Source organism: Oncorhynchus keta, chromosome 29 (genome assembly GCF_023373465.1).
Source record: "Oncorhynchus keta strain PuntledgeMale-10-30-2019 chromosome 29, Oket_V2, whole genome shotgun sequence".
Classification (NCBI taxonomy): Eukaryota; Metazoa; Chordata; class Actinopteri; order Salmoniformes; family Salmonidae; genus Oncorhynchus; species Oncorhynchus keta.
The window spans coordinates 15,891,793-15,910,538 of record NC_068449.1 but is presented as its reverse complement, the minus strand read 5'-3'; the positions used below and the strand labels follow the sequence as shown (position 1 = coordinate 15,910,538).

At 43.5% G+C, this 18,746-nt stretch overlaps 2 protein-coding genes across 5 annotated transcripts in view; both read right to left on the bottom strand.

The window, feature by feature from the left end:
* Nucleotides 1-9,612, bottom strand: part of LOC118362340 (collagen alpha-1(XII) chain-like) — a 98,720-nt gene extending 89,108 nt beyond the window's left edge. Inside the window, exons 1-4 of one of the 3 annotated variants that reach the window (XM_052486114.1) lie at nt 9,330-9,612; nt 8,414-8,518; nt 729-845; nt 466-609 (exon numbers count right to left, since the gene is read on the bottom strand). In XM_052486114.1, coding sequence (XP_052342074.1) covers nt 466-609; nt 729-845; nt 8,414-8,483 — 331 coding nt within the window. In that variant the 5' untranslated portion in view covers nt 8,484-8,518; nt 9,330-9,612. The remainder of the gene's footprint in view (nt 1-465; nt 610-728; nt 846-8,413; nt 8,519-9,329) is intronic. The other 2 variants (XM_052486113.1, XM_052486115.1) reach the window with 2 other exon arrangements.
* Nucleotides 9,613-11,576: 1,964 nt separating this feature from the next.
* On the bottom strand, nt 11,577-17,846 carry LOC118362339 (cytochrome c oxidase subunit 7A2, mitochondrial-like). 2 transcript variants are annotated; one of them, XM_035742584.1, is made up of 4 exons: nt 17,667-17,842; nt 14,861-14,950; nt 13,842-13,926; nt 11,577-11,815 (listed from the first exon to the last, which is right to left on the bottom strand). In XM_035742584.1, exons 1-4 carry the CDS (start codon nt 17,682-17,684, stop codon nt 11,760-11,762), a joined length of 249 nt encoding a protein of 82 aa, XP_035598477.1. In that variant the 5' UTR covers nt 17,685-17,842; the 3' UTR covers nt 11,577-11,759. The 2 variants fall into 2 exon arrangements, with proteins under 2 accessions (XP_035598477.1, XP_052342072.1); XM_052486112.1 differs by lacking the exon at nt 11,577-11,815 and adding an exon at nt 11,822-13,411 and having other exon boundaries at nt 17,667-17,846.
* Nucleotides 17,847-18,746: the final 900 nt, after the last annotated feature.

Here is an 18,746-nt window from a genome sequence, read left to right as displayed (position 1 = left end):
CTAGTCAAAGACTGTTCTCTCTGCTACCACACGGCAAGCTGTACCGGAGCGCCAAGTCTAGGTCAAAAAGGCTTCTTAACAGCTTCTACCCCCAAGCCATAAGACTCTTGAACAGTTAATAAAATGGCTACCAGGACTAATTGCATTGTCCCCACCCCACATTTTTACGCTGCTTCTACTCCCTGTTTATAATCCATGCATAGTCACTTTACCTCTACCTACGTGTACATATTACCTCAATTACATTGGCTAACTGGTGCCCCCTCACATTGACCCTGTACCGGAACCCTCTGTACAGGAACCCCCTGTATATAGCTTTGCTACTGTTATTTTATTGTTGCTCCTTAATTATTTGCTACATTTCAACTTATTTTTAAGTAATTTAAGCATTTCACTTTAAGGTCTACACCTGTTGTATTTGGTGCAGGAGATGCATTTGTTTTGATTTGAATATTGAGCACTTACTAGTGAGCTGGCCAAAGATGGGTATACTCTCCTCTGTGCCATCATAGGAGATGATGGACACTGAGTAGTCCAGATCAGGAGTCAGGTCTGGGATAGACGTCTTTGTAGCAGTGGCTGGGAGGTTAAACTCTTTGGCTGGTTCATCTGGGATATAGAGAATGGGTTGCCATTAGCATTGGTGCAAATTATCATTCAGCTTGGCATGAAAGGCTATAATTAGTAAGGCAAACGTCAATTAACTGCTGAGATCAATAAATACGAACCTGTATCCGATACAACTTGTATTCTGTAGCCTTGTATCCTTTGCGACGGTTTTCTCCATGACATTTGCACTGTGTTCTCATTTAGAATTTTAAATTTCAAGTCTGAGGGGGGCTCCACTGCAAACAAAAGAGGAACTGATGTTAACTTACATGTGAGCAAAACATGGGTATGAGTATATAAGTGTTGATCAAGTATTTCAGCAAGGCATTTTATATCAAGCATTCACATTTAGCCCAACGATAAACACTTCATGACTGAAGTTGAGACGTTCATTGTTGAGGGAGACAAAAACCCACATCCATGGTAAATGTGACAAAAAATAAACTTACAACAACATTTAAAAAGTGTGAGAAGCCATTTTGGAAAACAAAATGGCATTTGTTTGAGTTGCACGACCAGGTGACCCTAGTCAGCAACTCAAGCACCGGAAGTCTGGAGTAAACAACATTAATACAGACCAACTCCACACAAAACTCCCCTAAGGACAAACATTGAGTGAACCATCCAATACATGCTGAGTGCAGTCATTACCACGCATGCCCAACCAACCAGCACCAACAGGTTGCTCTCAAGTCATGGAGTTGATTGGAACAACACACAAGTACAACAACATTTTCATTCCAACATTCTTGATTATACAATGGAGTCAAGATTGCCAGGTAATGTTGATGGCATTTGCTGATTTTAACACATGTTATATATACAGAGTATATATACATATTTTGACAAACTATTTGTATATTTAGAGACTAGCACAAGTCATTGGCATAAATCCATTGCAAACCTTGCAAAAAGAATACACAATGTGTCACGGGAGACTGTTGTGTACGTTCTTTTCATTGGCAGAGTGAACAGCATGGCATGAGGTGCTGGGACACTGCTTGCCTTACACAGACAACATGAAGAGAGAGTTGAGATACAGGGGGAAATCATTTACAAATATATTGAAAAAAATAAAACAACAGATGCCATCTGACAACAACACACGTGTCCACATTGAGCTGGCTGCCACGGCACCATGCACATGTACATGAGAAAGTTGTTTAGAACAACTTGACAAATTGGATGAAAGTTTCCATGTACATGACAGACCACACACAGAGATAATAAACACATTTTAACATGATATTCTTCCTCAGTTGGGGTTCACATGCAACCTATTTAGATCAGCTGAGTGTTGAGTGACCTTTCACCTTTATGTGAGTACAGTTAAATTGGAAACAAAAGTGTTTGGACATATAAACATGTACTTGAGGGTAAACAGAATAACAAGATAGCTAGAACTGTCAGAATGTAAGAGTCTTAACATTTACGAAGTGAGGTGCTGTAGGAGTGCCTCTTCCTCCTCTAGCCTATGTCTGTATAGGCACTTCTTATATGCTACATACTATAGTCCATGATGATGATGAGTATGTGATGAAGACATACATGCCAAGGCTGGCCTTGCAGACCATGTCAGCAGGTGGGTGGCATGCAAGCTGTTGAGGAGGGGCAGTGGGATGGGATGCAAGAATATCATTGTAAAATACCCACTGAGAAAGCCACAGCTCAGGACACACTGAATGCACAGGCGGACAACAACTAGGACCTGAACTAAGCTGCTATTGGTACACAGTAAAAGAGGATCACCAACCTGACATCAATTCAGGGGGCCCGGGAAAGCTCCCCTCATGTCTCCAAGAAAGTCTCTGAACAAGAATAAATAAACCCACTTGGGGGTAGGGAGGGGTTTTGAGTAAAGGGGAGGTGGGGAGATGGAGGGGGAAGTTGGGTAAGGAGAGTGGGTAGGGAGGGGTGTTGAGTAAAGGGGAGGTGGGGAGATGGAGGGGGAAGTTGGGTAAGGAAAGTGGGTAGGGAGGGGTGTTGAGTAAAGGGGAGGTGGGGAGATGGAGGGGGAAGTTGGGTAAGGAAAGTGGGTAGGGAGGGGTGTTGAGTAAAGGGGAGGTGGGGAGATGGAGGGGGAAGTTGGGTAAGGAAAGTGGGTAGGGAGGGGTGTTAAGTAAAGGGGAGGTGGGGAGATGGAGGGGGAAGTTGGGTAAGGAAAGTGGGTAGGGAGGGGTGTTGAGTAAAGGGGAGGTGGGGAGATGGAGGGGAAGTTGGGTAAGGAAAGTGGGTAGGGAGGGTGTTGAGTAAAGGGGAGGTGGGGAGATGGAGGGGGAAGTTGCAAGGAAAGTGGGTAGGGAGGGGTGTTGAGTAAAGGGGAGGTGGGGAGATGGAGGGGGAAGTTGGGTAAGGAAAGTGGGTAGGGAGGGGTGTTAAGTAAAGGGGAGGTGGGGAGATGGAGGGGGAAGTTGGGTAAGGAAAGTGGGTAGGGAGGGGTGTTGAGTAAAGGGGAGGTGGGGAGATGGTGGGGGAAGTTGGGTAAGGAAAGTGGGTAGGGAGGGGTGTTAAAAAGGGGAGGTGGGGAGATGGAGGGGGAAGGGGCAAGGAAAGTGGGTAGGGAGGGGTGTTGAGTAAAGGGGAGGTGGGGAGATGGAGGGGGAAGTTGGGTAAGGAAAGTGGGTAGGGAGGGGTGTTAAGTAAAGGGGAGGTGGGGAGATGGAGGGGAAGTTGGGTAAGGAAAGTGGGTAGGGAGGGGTGTTGAGTAAAGGGAGGTGGGGAGATGGTGGGGGAAGTTGGGTAAGGAAAGTGGGTAGGGAGGGGTGTTAAGTAAAGGGGAGGGGGGAGATGGAGGGGGAAGTTGGGCAAGGAAAGTGGGTAGGGAGGGGTGTTGAGTAAAGGGGAGGTGGGGAGATGGAGGGGGAAGTTGGGTAAGGAAAGTGGGTAGGGAGGGGTGTTGAGTAAAGGGGAGGTGGGGAGATGGAGGGGGAAGTTGGGTAAGGAAAGTGGGTAGGGAGGGGTGTTGAGTAAAGGGGAGGTGGGGAGATGGAGGGGGAAGTTGGGTAAGGAAAGTGGGTAGGGAGGGGTGTTGAGTAAAGGGGAGGTGGGGAGATGGAGGGGGAAGTTGGGTAAGGAAAGTGGGTAGGGAGGGGTGTTGAGTAAAGGGGAGGTGGGGAGATGGAGGGGGAAGTTGGGTAAGGAAAGTGGGTAGGGAGGGGTGTTAAGTAAAGGGGAGGTGGGGAGATGGAGGGGAAGTTGGGTAAGGAAAGTGGGTAGGGAGGGTGTTGAGTAAAGGGGAGGTGGGGAGATGGAGGGGGAAGTTGGGTAAGGAAAGTGGGTAGGGAGGGTGTTGAGTAAAGGGGAGGTGGGGAGATGGAGGGGGAAGTTGGGCAAGGAAAGTGGGTAGGGAGGGGTGTTGAGTAAAGGGGAGGTGGGGAGATGGAGGGGGAAGTTGGGTATGGAAAGTGGGTAGGGAGGGTGTTAAGTAAAGGGGAGGTGGGGAGATGGAGGGGACGTTTGGTAAGGAAAGTGGGTAGGGAGGGGTGTTGAGTAAAGGAGGTGGGGAGATGGTGGGGGAAGTTGGGTAAGGAAAGTGGGTAGGGAGGGGTGTTAAGTAAAGGGGAGGTGGGGAGATGGAGAGGGGAGTTGGGTAATGAAAGTGGGTAGGGAGGGGTGTTGAGTAAAGGGGAGGTGGGGAGATGGAGGGGGAAGTTGGGTAAGGAAAGTGGGTAGGGAGGGGTGTTAAGTAAAGGGGAGGTGGGGAGATGGAGGGGGAAGTTGGGTAAGGAAAGTGGGTAGGGAGGGGTGTTGAGTAAAGGGGAGGTGGGGAGATGGAGGGGGAAGTTGGGTAAGGAAAGTGGGTAGGGAGGGGTGTTAAGTAAAGGGGAGGTGGGGAGATGGAGGGGGAAGTTGGGTAAGGAAAGTGGGTAGGGAGGGGTGTTGAGTAAAGGGGAGGTGGGGAGATGGAGGGGGAAGTTGGGTAAGGAAAGTGGGTAGGGAGGGGTGTTGAGTAAAGGGGAGGTGGGGAGATGGAGGGGGAAGTTGGGTAAGGAAAGTGGGTAGGGAGGGGTGTTGAGTAAAGGGGAGGTGGGGAGATGGAGGGGGAAGTTGGGTAAGGAAAGTGGGTAGGGAGGGGTGTTGAGTAAAGGGGAGGTGGGGAGATGGTGGGGGAAGTTGGGTAAGGAAAGTGGGTAGGGAGGGTGTTAAGTAAAGGGGAGGTGGGGAGATGGAGGGGGAAGTTGGGTAAGGAAAGTGGGTAGGGAGGGGTGTTGAGTAAAGGGGAGGTGGGGAGATGGAGGGGGAAGTTGGGTAAGGAAAGTGGGTAGGGAGGGGTGTTGAGTAAAGGGGAGGTGGGGAGATGGAGGGGGAAGTTGGGTAAGGAAAGTGGGTAGGGAGGGGTGTTGAGTAAAGGGGAGGTGGGGAGATGGAGGGGGAAGTTGGGTAAGGAAAGTGGGTAGGGAGGGGTGTTGAGTAAAGGGGAGGTGGGGAAATGGAGGGGGAAGTTGGGTAAGGAAAGTGGGTAGGGAGGGGTGTTGAGTAAAGGGGAGGTGGGGAGATGGAGGGGACGTTTGGTAAGGAAAGTGGGTAGGGAGGGGTGTTGAGTAAAGGGGAGGTGGGGAGATGGAGGGGGAAGTTGGGTAAGGAAAGTGGGTAGGGAGGGGTGTTAAGTAAAGGGGAGGTGGGGAGATGGAGGGGAAGTTGGGCAAGGAAAGTGGGTAGGGAGGGGTGTTGAGTAAAGGGGAGGTGGGGAGATGGAGGGGGAAGTTGGGTAAGGAAAGTGGGTAGGGAGGGTGTTGAAGTAAAGGGGAGGTGGGGAGATGGAGGGGGAAGTTGGGTAAAGGAAAGTGGGTAGGGAGGGGTGTTGAGTAAAGGGAGGTGGGGAGATGGAGGGGGAAGTTGGGTAAGGAAAGTGGGTAGGGAGGGGTGTTGAGTAAAGGGGAGGTGGGGAGATGGAGGGGGAAGTTGGGTAAGGAAAGTGGGTAGGGAGGGGTGTTGAGTAAAGGGGAGGTGGGGAGATGGAGGGGGAAGTTGGGTAAGGAAAGTGGGTAGGGAGGGGTGTTGAGTAAAGGGGAGGTGGGGAGATGGAGGGGGAAGTTGGGTAAGGAAAGTGGGTAGGGAGGGGTGTTGAGTAAAGGGGAGGTGGGGAGATGGAGGGGGAAGTTGGGTAAGGAAAGTGGGTAGGGAGGGGTGTTGAGTAAAGGGGAGGTGGGGAGATGGAGGGGGGGTAAGGGGTGGGTAAGGAAAGGAGGGGAAGTGGGTAGGGGTAGGGGGGGTGTTAAGTAAAGGGGAGGTGGGGAGATGGAGGGGGACGTTTGGTAAGGAAAGTGGGTAGGGAGGGGTGTTGAGTAAAGGGGAGGTGGGGAGATGGTGGGGGAAGTTGGGTAAGGAAAGTGGGTAGGGAGGGGTGTTAAGTAAAGGGGAGGTGGGGAGATGGAGGGGGAAGTTGGGTAAGGAAAGTGGGTAGGGAGGGGTGTTGAGTAAAGGGAGGTGGGGAGATGGTGGGGAAGTTGGGTATGGGTAGGGAGGGGTGTTAAGTAAAGGGGGAGGTGGGGAGATGGAGGGGGAAGTTGGGCAAGGAAAGTGGGTAGGGAGGGGTGTTGAGTAAAGGGGAGGTGGGGAGATGGAGGGTGAAATTGGGTAAGGAAAGTGGGTAGGGAGGGGTGTTAAGTAAAGGGGAGGTGGGGAGATGGAGGGGGAAGTTGGGTAAGGAAAGTGGGTAGGGAGGGGTGTTGAGTAAAGGGGAGGTGGGGAGATGGAGGTGGAAGTTGGGTAAGGAAAGTGGGTAGGGAGGGGTGTTGAATAAAGGGGAGGTGGGGAGATGGTGGGGGAAGTTGGGTAAGGAAAGTGGGTAGGGAGGGGTGTTAAGTAAAGGGGAGGTGGGGTGATGGAGGGGGAAGTTGGGCAAGGAAAGTGGGTAGGGAGGGTGTTGAGTAAAGGGGAGGTGGGGAGATGGAGGGGGAAGTTGGGTAAGGAAAGTGGGTAGGGAGGGGTGTTGAGTAAAGGGGAGGTGGGGAGATGGAGGGGGAAGTTGGGTAAGGAAAGTGGGTAGGGAGGGGTGTTGAGTAAAGGGGAGGTGGGGAGATGGAGGGGGAAGTTGGGTAAGGAAAGTGGGTAGGGAGGGGTGTTGAGTAAAGGGGAGGTGGGGAGATGGAGGGGGAAGTTGGGTAAGGAAAGTGGGTAGGGAGGGGTGTTGAGTAAAGGGGAGGTGGGGAGATGGAGGGGGAAGTTGGGTAAGGAAAGTGGGTAGGGAGGGGTGTTGAGTAAAGGGGAGGTGGGGAGATGGAGGGGGACATTGGGTAAGGAAAGTGGGTAGGGAGGTTGTTTTCACTCACAAGAGTAAAGAGCTGTGGCACTTTGCTCAAGCTGTTTGAGCAATGTTGTAGAAAAAGTCGTAAATAGTTGGAAACACAGTTGTTACAGAGTTGTTACTACGCACATTTTCTGTTCAATCTTCTCATCTTGCATTTTAACATACTTTTCTAAAACAAGACATTGAAAAAAAGTATTGAAGATATAAAATAATCACAATAAACATTGGTGGATATCTTTTCGGTCGAGTTCCCTCAACAGGCGTGGATGCACATCACAGCACCCTGGTTGACCAGAGGACACCTCTGCCTTTCCCATAAGCCAGACTCTGGCTACTGTCAGTAACATTTGTCTACAGCCAGTCAGTCATTCAGAGGAAAGAGCTATGACTCTCCAAAAGAGGCAGAAGGGATGCCAAAGTAATTTCGCAACATGTACTGACAAAAATTACTACAAATTAACTTTCCATATGGATCGCAACTCAACGTTTTTGAGAATGCCACATTATCTTTGTCTTTGCCCTGTCTGAGGATTAATTTCCATTCCGTTAGTGAAGATATATGGGAGTAGACATCGGACTCCCCAAAAAAGCTTTCAGGGGGAATAATAAGAACTTTCCATTTTGGGTTTTTGTCTTTGGTCTGAAAATGTTTTTTCACTTAAAAAAAAACATAAGAATTGAATTCTCATGTTTTGAACATCAGGGATATTGAAACTATGATCTCACATTTCTACAAATGATCATGTCATGACCACTTATTTTGTTTGGCGATCGAAATATGAGAAATACTCAAATCTAGAACAGCTAATGTAAACTTCATTTTAGTTGACATAATTACAGAGGGGAATAACTAAACCATGAAATTATTTTAGTTTTACTTCTTTTTAGTGTACTTTTGTTTTAGAACACATCATTGGAATATAAATAAAAAATCCTATCTAATTTTCAATGAAGGAATGACTATTGAGTCCTGGATTATTTTACCAAACCATAACATCAATACGACTATGGTTACACATGATGGTTTCAGAGCCCTGTGAGGACTCTGACATCAACATAAAAGTCAGATCCAACCGTTGAGACAGTAATGTCACATACTGGGTATTACAGATGACTGTTGACGACATAATATCAGAGTCCCTGATTTCTCATTGGCATAGCTGGAGACATTTCCTGATTTTGGTTTCATGACAGAGTTTGTATATGTCCTATCATAATTATAAAAACTAATTTAGAATATATTATATACATGTACCAGGATTGAGTAAATGCAATTGTAACTATTCTGAAATAACTTATAATACATTACAGAACAAGAGACGAGGTTCAGGACAAGTCAAATCAAGCACAATACACACATAACTGGGTATAATTTTATTAATCATACTGTACAATGCATTAGGGTTGTTTCCATGTGAAAGTAGGTCCACACACAATAAAACCCCTACATCCTAAACACTGTAATCAAACAACGAGAGAGAGAGCGATAGAGAGAGAGAGTTGGAGGGTATATGAAAAGGTTTGACAGGAGGGATAGGGGGAAGGGACATTTACCTTGAGCTTCAACTGTGGAGAATAACACAGCAACAAAGGCAGCCACGGCCAGCGACAGCCTTATCTTCATTTTTATACGTTATGGTCAGCAGCACATGAATCAATCTGAGAAGAGAGTTGCAATCAAATTTTCAAACCCATTTAGTGTAGCGTTGGGATGAGAGTGGCCAGAAAGTCACGAGCCCTTGAAAGGGAATAGATTACATTTGCCTGACTGAAAGGACATCTGCCAGTGGAGGAATTTACCTACACCACTGTCTGGCAAAATTTGGTTCAATGAAAGAGAGAAAAAAGTAGACCTATTTAACGGCCTAACTTCTGTCACTTTATGCACGGTTATCTCAAAAAATAGAATCACTTTTTTCCTTGAACTATATTCGTTATTAATCATAAGTAGTCTAAAAATGTATTTCGTTCACTCACTGTTAATAAATAATGTAATCATAATTAAACCTGTTGTATGGGTTAGACTCATAGATTATAAAAGTATATATATTATGTAGAATAAAAAACTTTTGCCAAAACAATATACCCAATAGCAAATGTATCATTGCTTTAAAGTAAAGTTTTACCAATTATCAACTAACATATTGATTACTTTGGCTAAACTATTCTCCTTCGATGCGCATACTCTCATACAGTATAATTCTTGATTACACACTGGGTCCAGAAATAATCCAACATAGACGTGTTTCTTTATGGACAAACTATAACCTAAAGAATTAACCGACCGCGAAAAAAATCACTAATCTTCCCAGAAATAAATTAATATTTGCGTTCCTGTATCCAGGTCTTTGAAAAGGTGCATACATAGCACATATAGATTAGCACAATGTCTTATTCATTGAAAGGCATTTATTTTGTATGAATTATTTCTAATCAACAGCAGGATCAAATAAAAATATTTGTAGCTCACCTGGTCAATTCTGACAGAATAAAATCAAAAAATGTAAAATGCAATCTCGTTGAAGATAACTTTTACGAATAGATAACTTTTAGGAGCTCTGGGTATACCCTTCTCTCCTCTAGCTGGCTACTGGAAGCTCCAACAGCAGATGTACAAGAAGGAAGTCTCTGTCCAAGTGGGTAGAATCTTTCCACAATCTGCTACTTAATAGGGGGCTGTTCCCAACTCTCATTTTACCGCCGTAAACTCTTACGAAAGTCCACCGGTAAACCTTGCCATGGTTTGATATGTGAAACATTCACCAGTGGGAATACACTTCGGGGAAGTGCATTCTTTTCTGCATTCCTTTGGCACATCACGATCTTCTGTCTTAAGTGCCTATAACGGGTTAACAGGGATAATGTGAGTCACAGTCTATTTGGCCAGTCAACCCTGAGGAAATTCAAATGTAGGCTATATTAGGTTTTTAAAAATGGTCTACTTACTATTTCAGTGAAAGTATTTGTTCAATCAATAAAAACCAGCTGAATTTACTATCCAAACGACTCGTTCGTGGATTTTCTTGTGGATCTCTCTGAGAATATATGCAGTCGCCAGGGCAACCTAGACTACATGCGGGTAATTTGTACACATACAATTCCACCGATTTTAAAACACAATGACACGGTCCTACATTTAATGACAACTGCAAACAATAAACTATTAAACGTATTTAGTACAATTTCACTTGATTAAGTAATTGTACGGGACAGGTAGTCCCAGTGGTGTATCGGAGGTTTATACCCACTTATTTTCTTATTATTATTCACTTCTTAACCCCCATTGATACGTATGATAGTGGTGTAGTGGACGTATACGCCGTATAAATTAATAGGACTGATGGAAAGGATAGGAATGTCTAGCTTAAAATATTGATAAACTATTATTCATTCACATTTTAGAGGCAGCAATGTTCACACTGCAGTTGGCCTATGCATGGATATTCCAAAATGCAATTAGCGAGAAAACACCGCACATGCAAGCGGACAGATATGGAAATATCCGTTAGAAGGAGGAGGGACTTAAAGATGCAACAACTATCATGGTTTGATAATATGTTTAGGATAATGCATTTAGCTGCTATACAATGAAAAACCGTTGACATAAACCAATAGAACAGGGGAACGCATACGAGTAAGTCTATCAAAATAATTGCCTCCACGTTTCTACGGTGGGGTTTTGGCTGTAGGCTACTTTGAAGCAAGGTAAGACATGCTTCATAATATGAAGTAAAACGTCCAGGTTTAAAACAATTAAGGAACGGGAAAAATATAGCGATGTTAATAATAGGTCTCACTGTCTTCTGGTAGATGGAAAGGCTTTCCCAAAAACCTTCTCCATTACGTGTAGGTATAAAGTAGCCCATGCCCACTCAGAATCATATGATTATTTGCATCAATCCAGTGGCCATTACTTTAGCAAACTCCTTCTCACGCGCTACAGAAACACCTCTAATCAAACAATTGAATTAAAGGGTAACTACTCTAATAAATCCAAATTTATTCGATTTGTCCAACCTCAAAATTGGTCTCCTGGTGTGGTTTAAGCATTGTTATGGACTTAAAACATACAATTTTGTTTTTCTGTAAAAAAAGAATAATTTTAAAGCATGATGTGGAATGTTTGAAACCTGTGAATTTCTGACTCCGTCATCTGTTGTATACATACTATTAGCCTACTGCACGGTACAGTTTGGGTTGGCCTGACTGTGAAAGACCCATATGGGATTCATAATTTTAGGTCATTCAGAGTGTGTGTCATTGTTTCTCACAATTTTTCCACATGGGGTGCCTTTCCTTCAGTTTTGATATTTTCTTTAGGTAAATTTGAGCGTAACCACTACTACACCACTGGGTAGCCCATATCAACAGCCTTGAACAGCTTGGGTTTCATTGAGGCAGTGTCACTCTTGGGATGATTGTAAACATGGTCAAATGTCCCTCATTTCACGATCAGTGAGGGCCTCTAGTGTTTAAAAGCAGGAAATACATTTTGGGCAGAGCATTGAAAGTCAACCACATGCACAGAAGTAACCATTATCCTATAGGCCCAGGGGCTTTTGTCCCATATAATGGTTTATCTATTGGTTCATGTACACAATCACAGCTAAAAACAGAATTGCTATAGACAAAGTATACATATTCTGTATCTAAAAATAAATAAATAACTCTTTATATCAGATTTATTGAGATTTTGAAATGATAACATTCACATGGATAAGACTTCGTATTGTGGTTTTATTCTCTATGGTACATTCATTGAACAATCAATAAATATTGATCCCATGCATGAAACAAATTGGCATTATTGACAGAACGAAAAAAATAAAAAAATCTCCCAGATCATACATATCTGTACCACAGAGAAGATTCATTTAGGGATGGAAATGGATAAGGGCACTCATGCCTTCTTGGGCATTGCTGCACTGAGGAGTTCATACACGACAAATCCACTTCCTGTGAAGAGAGGAGAAAGATGCTTTATATAACAGGCATAGGGGCGGTAGGTAGCCTAGTGGTTAGAGTGTTGGACTAGACTCGGAAGGTTGCAAGATCGAATCCCCGAGCTGAAAAGGTAAATATCTGTCATTCTGCCCCTGATCAAGGCAGTTAACCCACTGTTCCTAGGCCATCATTGAAAATAAGAACTTGTTCTTAACTGACTTGCCTTGTTTAATAAAGGTCTAATTATAAAAATAGCAGGAAATGTGAGAAACTGGTATTTGACTCCACTGTTTGTAGTTAGACCTGATCTACAGTGCCTTGCGAAAGTATTCGGCCCCCTTGAACTTTGCGACCTTTTGCCACATTTCAGGCTTCAAACATAAAGATATAAAACTGTATTTTTTTGTGAAGAATCAACAAAAAGTGGGACACAATCATGAAGTGGAACGACATTTATTGGATATTTCAAACTTTAACAAATCAAAAACTGAAAAATTGGGCGTGCAAAATGATTCAGCCCCTTTACTTTCAGTGCAGCAAACTCTCCAGAAGTTCAGTGAGGATCTCTGAATGATCCAATGTTGACCTAAATGACTAATGATGATAAATACAATCCACCTGTGTGTAATCAAGTCTCCGTATAAATGCACCTGCACTGTGATCGTCTCAGAGGTCCGTTAAAAGCACAGAGAGCATCATGAAGAACAAGGAATACACCAGGCAGGTCCGAGATACTGTTGTGAAGAAGTTTAAAGCCGGATTTGGATACAAAAAGATTTCCCAAGCTTTAAACATCCCAAGGAGCACTGTGCAAGCGATAATATTGAAATGGAAGGAGTATCAGACCACTGCAAATCTACCAAGACCTGGCCGTCCCTCTACACTTTCAGCTCATACAAGGAGAAGACTGATCAGAGATGCAGCCAAGAGGCCCATGATCACTCTGGATGAACTGCAGAGATCTACAGCTGAGGTGGGAAACTCTGTCCATAGGACAACAATCGACTGATTGTCGATTGTTATATATATTGCACAAATCTGGCCTTTATGGAAGAGTGGCAAGAAGAAAGCCATTTCTTAAAGATATCCATAAAAAGTGTTGTTTAAAGTTTGCCACAAGCCACCTGGGAGACACACCAAACATGTGGAAGAAGGTGCTCTGGTCAGATGAAACCAAAATGGAACTTTTTGGCAACAATGCAAAACGTTATGTTTGGGCGTAAAAGCAACACAGCTCATCACCCTTAACATACCATCCCCACTGTCAAACATGGTGGTGGCAGCATCATGGTTTGGGCCTGCTTTTCTTCAGCAGGGACGATGGTTAAAATTGATGGGAAGATGGATGGAGCCAAATACAGGACCATTCTGGAAGAAAACCTGATGGAGTCTGCAAAAGACCTGAGACTGGGACAGAGATTTGTCTTCCAACAAGACAATGATCCAAAACATAAAGCAAAATCTACAATGGAATGGTTCAAAAATAAACATATCCGGGTGTTAGAATGGCCAAGTCAAAGTACAGACCTGAATCCAATCGAGAATCTGTGGAAAGAACTGAAAACTGCTGTTCACAAATGCTCTCCATCCAACCTCACTGAGCTCGAGCTGTTTTGCAAGGAGGAATGGGAAAAAATGTCAGTCTCTCAATGTGCAAAACTGATAAGAGACATACCCCAAGCAACTTACAGCTGTAATCGCAGCAAAGTATTAACTTAAGGGGGCTGAATAATTTTGCACGCCCAATTTTTCAGTTTTTGATTTGTTAAAAAAGTTTGAAATATCCAATAAATGTTGTTCCACTTCATGATTGTGTCCGACTTGTTGCTGATTCTTCACAAAAAAATACAGTTTTATATCTTTATGTTTGAAGCCTGAAATGTGGCAAAAGGTCGCAAAGTTCAAGGGGGCCGAATACTTTCGCAAGGCACTGTATATTATTTGACCATATGCCGTAAAAATTCCATTAGCACTTACAATCAATGTTACATTCAAGGAGGGTCATATCAGGGCTGTACAACAAGTAATGCATACTTACCAAAGACTGTAAGGGCCATCGTTGCCCTGTACAGAATAGCATCCTTGGCTCCTCCCTTCAGATGGACTGGTATCCCGTTATCTGCCTGTGTAAACAGGAAGAAGAGGAAATTAGCCTAGAAATGATATTCAGAAGTATGCAAAGAAGCCCATCATAGCAACATATGAACCACAAACTAAATGGTTCGGTCTGGTGGCTGTATTTTAAAATGGTCTAAGCACTTTTGCACCACCTGAATATTTCCTTAATCAACACACACTGCACTACAATAGCCCCAATTATTTTGTGAGATGTTTAGAACTGCAATTAAAACAAGTAAACGTTTTTAAAAGATGTATACTTATTGGAAAGCAAAGTTCTACTTGGGACATATTACAGCCTAACCTAATACAAACGGAAACACTTACCATGAACATTATGACTTTAAAAGGATCAGGTAATTCTTAGGCTAAGATGAAAACCAACAACAAATTGCAGAAAAGCAGCCTCCCGGGTGGAGCAGTGGTCTAAGCCACTGTGCCACCAGAGATTCTGGGTTCAAGCCCAGGCTCTGTCGCAGCCGGCCACGACCGGGACGTCCATGAGGCGATGCACAATTTTAAAGCAGGGCAATGGACATCCTCTGGGTGTTATTCAAGATTCAGCAAAGCACTGATATCAAAAGTCTCATTTTGTATCAGCTGTTTGCATATCACGCTGCATGCAAAATTAGTCAGCCCAGCCCAAACTAAGAGTGAACCTATGAGCAAACATAAATACTTATCTTTCAGGCTACAATGGTGGGAAAATAAGATTCTGTTTCCAGAACCTGAGAATAAAGTGCAAACTTTAACCTTAGCATTACTGCACCATTACTAGTCAAACAAGATTGAACACAAATATTGACTGTCAAAATTAGGTAAACAAAACCAGAACAGAATTGTCAACTTTTAAAAACAGTATTTGAGCTTTGGTAGACAGGTGTTCCATTCCACATTTCCACTCCATCGCCATCTGCCTGTCTTGGCCCTAGAGCTTACCTGGAACAGCTTCTGCTTCTCCCTGACCATGTTGTCCACTTGTCTGCGGGCACTACTGGAGATAGTCCGGCTGGACAGCTGCTGAAGTCTCTAAACATATAGGTGATCAGGAAGAGATGCAGAAAAATAAAAACATTAACTGGAAATTATTACTGAAGTATTTACATGTGCACTAACGAATAACCTTGCTTTAGCTACAATACATGACCAAAAGAATGTGGACACCTGCTCGTTGAACATCTAATTTCAAAATCATGGGCATTAATATTTGGTCCCCCCTTTGCTGCTATAACAGCCTCCACTCTTCTGGGAAGGCTTTCCACAAGATGTTGGAACATTGATGCGGGGACTTGCTAAGAGCATTAGTGAGGTCGGGCACTGATGTTGGGTGATTAGGCCTGGCTAGCAGTCGGCGTTCCAATTAATCCCAAAGGTGTTCGATGGGGTTGAGGACAGGGCTCTGTGCAAGTGTAACGGTATAGCTTCCGTCCCTCTCCCCTACCTGGGCTCGAACCAGGGACCCTCTGCACACATCGACAACAGCCACCCTCAAAGCATCGTTACCCATCGCTCCACAAAAGCCGTGGCTCTTGCAGAGCAAGGGGAACAACTACTTTAAGGTCTCAGAGCAAGTGACGTCACCGCTTGAAACGCTATTAGCGCGCACCACCGCTAACTAGCCAGCCATTTCACATCGGTTATACAAGCCAGTCAAATTCTTTGACACGGATCTCAACAAACCATTTCTGTATGGACCTCGCTTTGTGCACAGGGGTAATTGTCATACTGAAACAGGAAAGGGCCTCCCCCAAACTGTTGCCACAAAGCAGGAAGCACAGAATCATCTAGAATGTCACTAGCATCTGTAGCATTAAGATTTCCCTTCACTGGAACTAAGAAGCCAAGCCATTATTCCTCCTCCACCAAACTTTACAGTTGGCACTATGCATTCGGGCAGGTAGCGTTCACCTGGCATCCACCAAACACAAATTTGTCCGTCAGACTGCCAGATGGTGGGGCATGATTCATCACTCCAGAGAATGCGTTGCCACTGCTCCAGAGTCAAATGGCGGCGAGCTATACACCACTCCAGCCGACGCTTGGCATTGTGTGCGGCTGCTCGGCCATGGAAACCCATTTTATGAAGCTCCCGACAAACAGTTATTGTGCCGACGTTGCTTCTTGAGGCAGTTTGGAACTCTGTAGTGAGCATTGCAACTGAGGCCAGAATATTTTTAGGAACTACGCACTTCAGCACTATTCTGTCCTGTTTTGTGAGCTTGGGTAGCCTACCACTTTACAGCTCAGTCATTGGTGCTCCAAGACGTTTCCACTTCACAGTAACAGCACTTACAGTTGACCGGGGCAGCTCTAGCAGGGCAGAAATTTGACAAACTGACTTGTTGGAAAGATGGCATCCTATGACAGCACCATGTTAAAAGTCACTGACCTCTTTAGTAAGGCCATTCTACTGTCAATGTTTGTCTATGTAGACTGCCTGGCTGTGTGCTCGATTGTATAAACCTGTCAGCAACAGGTGTGGCTGAAATAGCCAAATCCATTAATTTGAAGGGGTGTCCACATACTTCTGTATATACTGTATAATGTACACCTGCTAGACACTGTAGATCTAGCCAAGAGAATTGGTCCATTAGAAAGCCATGTAGCTAGCTGTGATTCTAGACAGTTGAGCATAAGTTATGCCGTGTTCAAAACCACTGGTAACTCGGAAATCTCAGACTTCCAAGCTTTCAAGACAACTGGGAAGTCGGGGAAAAAAACAAGCTCCGACTGGGGAACATATTTTTGAACGTTAACTCGTAATTCCAAGTCGGAAACTCTGGCATCTTTCTAGAGCTCCGACTTTCCGAAGTGAAGATCATTGATGCCAATTATCTTGAAAGCGCCATTATCCTCCACACACATACATTAAAGCTACAATGTAACTTTTTGGGCTACCTGACCAAATTCACATTTTAGTTATAGATCATTCATTCAAGTTGAAAGCAAGTCTAATAAGCGGTAGATCTGTTCTGTGTGTGCTATGTCTATGCTTCCCGTGCTAAAGGTTCTGCGTCTTTTACTTTCGGTTTTCTACACCAGCTTCAAACAGATGAATATACAATATGTTTAGTAAAAATATATTTCATATCGGTTTAGATGGTATAATTATTCTTTACACAATGACTGCTTGTTTTGTCACAACCTGAAATTAGGCGGACTATTAGAATTTTAGCAACCAGGAAGCGTAGCGCATCTTTAAGTTACAGATGACGTAAACCCTGTTCCAAAAAATAGCCATTCACATGACAAGTGTACGCGCAAACGCCACCTTTTACAACACTTGGATAGTTAGAGCTAGTCAGAATTTTCCTAGCTAACCTATGTGACCTTTACACTTGTGGATAACAATTCAAGACGGTGGAAGAGAATACGTGGCAAGCTAGGTTTAGCTGATTGAATAAGTATGTAGTTACGCATTTGGTTAGCTTACCAAGTAGCTAACATGTGTCATTCTAGCTAGGTTAACAATATACTGTATAAAAACAGGTATGTTTAGATCAGAAGGCTAACTTGATTGTCAAGCAAGTGTAAAATATCAGGTGATAGCTAGCTAGTATGCCAACTACCCTGACAAAAAAGGCTAGTTAGTCAACGGTTAACGTTACACGCTAGCTTAGCAACATAGCTCGGTAGCTTAGAGTTCACTTGAGGCATGTCAGATAACGGCAGTAGCCAAAAATAAAACATCGAATAGCGTACACAAATACATAACAATTGGTCGAATATATAATTGAACGCTTACCATAAATTGTCTGTACATTTTGGCAAACTTCTAGGTGAGTGCACAAGGACACTTTGAAAACCTATCTACTGTGCTTCCGGTGATATCCCAAGATTCTTTATGGCGAATAAATTGCTGTTGTCAGTCACTAGAGAGGAAGCCGGTGAGTGGCCCAACTCGGCAGAAACTCTGTCTCCCTCCAGCAGGTGGAGTTGTTTCGCCCACCAAGCAAGGAGTTTTTGTATGGAAATCAATGAGAGTTGAATTTGGTCCCCCCCAAAATAATGGTTTATTTGCTAAGTGAGGTTAATTTGATCAAATGGAAGTTCCGTAATGCTTAACATGTTACGAGTGTACTGATATAAGTAGGACACGTGACATCCCGACAAAGCTGGGATGAAAAACACCTTATATGGGAGTTGTCTCGTGATGGCTATGCATATTCATAAATTGAGGCTAGTAGCATAGCATTTAAACAAATGTTTTTATTCAAAATACAGGTCAACAATTTACATTCTTACATCATACAAAACAGAACTAGGGTATTAACGAGAAAATACTGAAACAAACAAAAAAATATTTTTAAAAAACCAAACAATTCTAATGTAATTGTAATCACTCTGAAAAAAATCTTATTGTAATGATTTAGAAAAATGTTATTGTTATTGTTCACAAGGGTTAATGTTTTAATAAAATAGTTCAATTCAATCAAAAAAATGTACTTTTTGTATAGAATTTTGGAATTTCTGTTTGTGTATGAAGTATTTGGCAACAAGAATAAAATAATTCACAATCATTTCAGTGGTCTTGTTATCATTGCAATAGTAACATATTATATCTTTCATGTCAAAAACATAGCTAGTGTTCATAATTGTATATAAGTATTTTGCAAGGTTTTCCCAAAATTCTGACAAATTTACATTCAAAGAACAAGTGAGACAGATTCTCACCTTCTTTTTCACAGAAAATGCAGATATCATCAATTGCCACAAATTTGGATATCATAGAATTACATGGATATATCTTATGTAAAATGTTAAAGTGTACTTCCTTAACTTGGTTTGGTATACAATATTTGTAAGGCCTTAACCATGCATTTTT

Bases quoted from the DNA above. Each gene is read 5' to 3' on its own strand.
- LOC118362339 (XM_035742584.1), bottom strand. The intron at 13,927-14,860 runs GTAAGCTCTAGG...CTGTTTACACAG, and splicing joins AGAAGCAGAAGCTGTTCCAG to GCAGATAACGGGATACCAGT. The intron at 11,816-13,841 runs GTAAGTATGCAT...CTCTCTTCACAG, and splicing joins GATGGCCCTTACAGTCTTTG to GAAGTGGATTTGTCGTGTAT.